The sequence below is a fragment of the Carlito syrichta genome, unplaced genomic scaffold (genome assembly GCF_000164805.1).
Source record: "Carlito syrichta isolate Samal-C Ts95f unplaced genomic scaffold, Tarsius_syrichta-2.0.1 Scaffold169446, whole genome shotgun sequence".
Classification (NCBI taxonomy): domain Eukaryota; kingdom Metazoa; phylum Chordata; class Mammalia; order Primates; family Tarsiidae; genus Carlito; species Carlito syrichta.
Window position 1 is genome coordinate 9,181 of NW_007113542.1, and position 4,453 is coordinate 13,633.

The 4,453-nt window shown below is 53.2% G+C and overlaps 1 protein-coding gene across 1 annotated transcript in view; it reads left to right on the plus strand.

Moving 5' to 3' along the window:
* Positions 1 to 2,132: 2,132 nt before the first annotated feature.
* Positions 2,133 to 4,453, plus strand: part of A4GALT (alpha 1,4-galactosyltransferase (P blood group)) — a 3,251-nt gene continuing 930 nt past the window's right edge. Inside the window, 2 exon segments of the mRNA XM_008051299.2 lie at positions 2,133 to 2,275; positions 4,177 to 4,453. Of these exon segments, the coding sequence (XP_008049490.1) occupies positions 4,223 to 4,453 (231 nt within the window). The 5' untranslated portion in view covers positions 2,133 to 2,275; positions 4,177 to 4,222.

Sequence of the window (4,453 nt, forward strand, 5' to 3'; positions counted from 1 at the left end):
GCCTGAGGTCACTCGGGTATTGGGCTGTGGCCAACTTGGCCCCATACACAGTTTCTATTCTTGGATCTTGGGTTCTGACACCAAATATGGCGTGGCCCACGTCTGGCACCCCCAGCTGTGGTCACATGTGGGTTCAAGTGACATCTCCTGCTCCCCCTCCCAGTGGGTCCAGACCCCACCCCAGTCTGATCACAAGGCAGTCAGCACTATGGGACCCCCCAAGCAGCCAGGGGCTCACTCTGTGGCTAGCTGAGCAACCATCCATGTTGTTCACAGCAGGTTAAAAATACTCAGGACCAAAACAGCCCCTCTCTTTGCTGGAGAAAGACTGGGGTGGGGGACACAAAGTCTTGGTTTACACCATAGCTGTCATTCACAACCTCCCTGGGGGATTCCAGGCAGCTCACTCAACCCCATCTTTTCTCGTTCACTGGCTAAGTGGCTCACGTGGTCAGTCAATTACCTGCTCGTTGATTCACTCTTACTTACTGGCCACTCACTGAATTGCTCACTCACTTATTAACTCACTCATTCGTTGATTCATTAATTCACCCACTGATCATTTGTTGATTTACTTCCTGGTTCATTCATTGATTCACTCACTCACTATTTATCGACTACATGCCAAGAGCCTGGCACTCTTCTGCTGTTCTAGTTGCTAAACAAAACACAAAACACACCTCATGGGCTGTGTTCCAAATCAATAACCAAAACAAATAAGTGAAATGTACAGAGTGTTAGAATAAGTGCAAGGGAAAATAAACTAAAGGTAACAATAAAGTGGTTGGAATTTTAGGGTGCTGAGAAGTTGCCCTGGTGATTTTTTTTTTTTTTTGAGTCGGGTTCTCACTCTTTCACCTAGGCTAGAGTTCAATGGCTTGATCACAGCCACCACAGCCTCGACCTGCTGGGCTCAGTGATCCTTTCGCCTCAGCCTTCTAAGTAGCTGGAACTACAGGTGCACGCCACCACACAATTTTTTGATTTATTGTAGAGACCAGGACTCAGGCAATTTTCTTACCTCTGCCTCCCAGTGAGTCACTGTGCCTGACCTAAAACTTATTTTATGTATGTATTTATTTGTTTATTGAGTAGACGTCTCATTCTGTCACCCAAGCTGGAGGGCAGTGGCTTGCTCACAGTCTCGGCAGCCTCAACCTGCTAGGTTAAGGTGATCCTTCCACCTCAGCCTTCCAAGTAGCTGGAACTACAGGTGCATGCCACCACACCCAGCTAATTTTTTGATTTATTGTAGTGATGAGGTCTCACCAAGTTGCCCAGGCCGGTCTTGAACCCCTGGGCTCAGGCAATCCGCTCACCTCCGCCTCCCAAAATGCTGGTATTATAGGCATGAGCCACCATGCCCAGCAACATTTTTTTTTTTTTTTGAGTCAGAGTCTCACTCTGTCACCCAGCTTGGAGTGCAGTGGCATGCTCAGGGACACCACAGCCTCAACCCTTTGGGCTCAGTTGATCCTTCCTCCTCAGCCTTCCAAGTAACTGGAACTACAGGTGTGCATCACCACGCCCAGCTAATTTTTTGATTTATTGTAGAGACAAGGTCTCGACATGTTGCCCAGGCTGGTTTCAAACCCTTGGGCTCAGGCAGTCCTCTCATCTCTGCCTCCTAAAGTGCTAGGATTACAGGCGTGAGCCAGCGCGCCTGACTGGCAACTTTTATTTAAAGTGTCTCTCCAGCTGCCAAGTGAGTGGGTCAGTGAGCAAGTGAATGAGTCTCCCCTGTGCCTACTGAGTGCTGGGTGCTGAGCTGGGTGCTGGGGAGAGAAGGTACAGGCACACACTGGACACCTGCCTCCATGGCACTTACTGAGGTCCAGAGCCACCACTGCTTTCTCCATCTGATTCATCCCTGGTGCTCAGCCAGGTGTCACTTCCCCCAAGAAGCTACCTAGGGAGTTGCCAGTCACCATGAATGATATTGTCCTTATCTGTTTCCAAATAGTCCCCCACCAGGGCCAGCACCACTGCAGGGCCTGATGCTATTTGAGGGGCTGAGCTGATGCATGTGTCAGTGAACAAATGAGCCCTGGCTCCACCTGCCCATGTGGCCAGGGGAGCTAAAGTCTCTGAGAGCCAGCAGCCCGCCTCATCTTTCTTCTCGTATCTTTTGCAGATGGATCTGCAGGCACTGCAAGTGCGTGGAAGGGCCATGTTCGTGCAAGCAGAGGAGGTGGGCTGCTGAGCCCAGGAGTGTCTACAGGAGGCCTGCAGTCTACCAGGATCCCCACCTCTCTGCAATGGGCTGCCCAGGCTGGTCAGTTACCAGCCAGTGACATCATCGAGGTTTCCTGCCCTCTACCCCAGGGAGGGCCCAGCCCAACTACTCAAGCCCCATGTTCCCAGCTCTGTATGAGATCGCCACTGAAAGTTTCCCCTGTCCTGTGGAGGAGATTGACTCCCAGCTCTCCTTAGTGCCCTGGCTGTGCCCAGTTCCTCAGCCTCTTTGTGCCCAAGTTTCCTGACTCCTAAAATAGAAATGATGCAACTACCCCCAGGGATGCTGAAGGCAAAAGGGGGTGTGAATATGGCAGGGTTCATTGTGGTAGGATAACTGTTTTTGTTTTTTGTTTTTTGTTTTGAGTTGGAGTCTCACTCTGCCACCCAGACTGGAGTGCAGTGGCCGCTCCTGGTCACCGCAGCCTCGACCTGCTGGACTCCGGTGATCCTTCTGCCTCAGCCTTCCAGTAGCTGGAACTACAGGCATGCGCTACCACGCCTGGCTAATTTTTTGATTTATTGTAGTGATGAGGTCTCGCCAAGTTGCCCAGGCGGGTCTTGAACCCACGGGCTCAGGCAGTCCACTCACCTCAGCTTCCCAAAGTGCGGGATTACAGGCTGAGCCACTGAGCCCAGTTTAGGATAGTAGTATAGTTCAAGTAGATATAGTTCAAGTCAATGTGCGCTGAGTTCCTCCAGTGCTCTGGGTACATTTGCTGGCCACCTCTCTTCCAGGCAGAGTGATGCAGTGGCGAGAGGCCTCGAGCCTGGAGGCCTGGGTTCTGACTCTTGTCCTGCCACTTGCTGACTGTGGAACTCTACAGGAGGTACACACTCCACTGTGTCTCTGTTTCCTCATCGGTAAGGTGGGGCCCGTCAGGTGGTGGTAAGGGCTACACAAGTTATGTGTGAGATACTGAGAAAGTCACTGGACGTGTCCAGGATGGGCAGTCAATATTTATTGCATTATTAGTGGATGGATATCACCCTTTAGTGGGTTCCACTATTCCTGTCCTGCAGGTGGGAAGACTGAAGCTTACAGAGATCAGTGACTTGCCCCAGGTCTCAAACCAGTTCAGGCAGAGCTGGGGTCCCGTGCCTCCTCAGCATTCATGCAGTCCCACACCTAGGGACAGGGCCCAAGCCTGTCTTGTTCCCCCAGCCACCTGCAGGACACCAAGGAATGTTCTTGGCCACTGACCAAGTGGACCCCACCGGGAGAATGAGGGTCTAAGGATAACAGTACTAGTCAAGGTCATGGACTACGGCACATCCTGCCTGTCCCTTTTCCACTCCAGACTTGTGTCTATGAGAAGCACAGCCCAGGGCCAGGACTGGGGCAGTCAGAGGGCCAGTAGATGCCGTCATGTCTGGGAGGGGGCTCTGGGATGCAAAAGTCTGTGTGTCCTGCTGTGGGTGAGCTCGCCCTACCAGGCTTGCCGGAGACCCAGGCTTCGTATCTAAAGTCCCCAAGGCTATATAGTGGCCTGCCCTCAGATGAACCCCAGGTCTGGTGCATGGGGTATATAAGCTGGATCTCAAATTCCAGGCCGTGAGCCCCAACAGGCAAGGGGCTGGGCCTTGCCAGGCAGGGCGCCCTGTGTGCCACGTGGCAAAGCCATCACTTGTATAGACAGTCCTTGCACGGACCAGATCCTGGCCTGGGCCCATGATGGCTGCACATTCTGGGTGGTACTGGCCCAGTCCTTGGGGAGCTCACGGGTATGTTACAGGTGGTGAGAGGGTCCCTGCTCAGACCTCAGCCCAGGACCCACTGTACTCCCATTTTACAGGTGAGCAGCCAGCAGGCCAGAGTTCAAGCCCAGGCCCACCTGACCCCAGAGCCTGTGGGCTTTAGAGGCTGGTGTTGGTTGGTGGGTGTTCCCAGCAAGCATTTTTCTTGTGTCCTGCCTGAATGGTGGTGCTTATCTTTTGCAGACCAGCCAGTTCCTGCTGGAGAGTCCTGGCGTGATCTGGGGAGACCATGTCCAAGCCCCCCGACCTCCTGTTGTGGCTGCTCCGGGGTGCCCTGAGGCAGCGCGTGTGCACCCTGTTCATCATCGGCTTCAAGTTCACATTCTTTGTCTCCATCATGATCTACTGGCACATTGTGGGAGAGCCTAAGGGGCAAGGGCAGCTCTATAATCTGCCTGCTGACATCCCCTGCCCCCCTCTAGCCCCCTCCACCCTGTCCCCCAACACTCCCGCTCCAGGC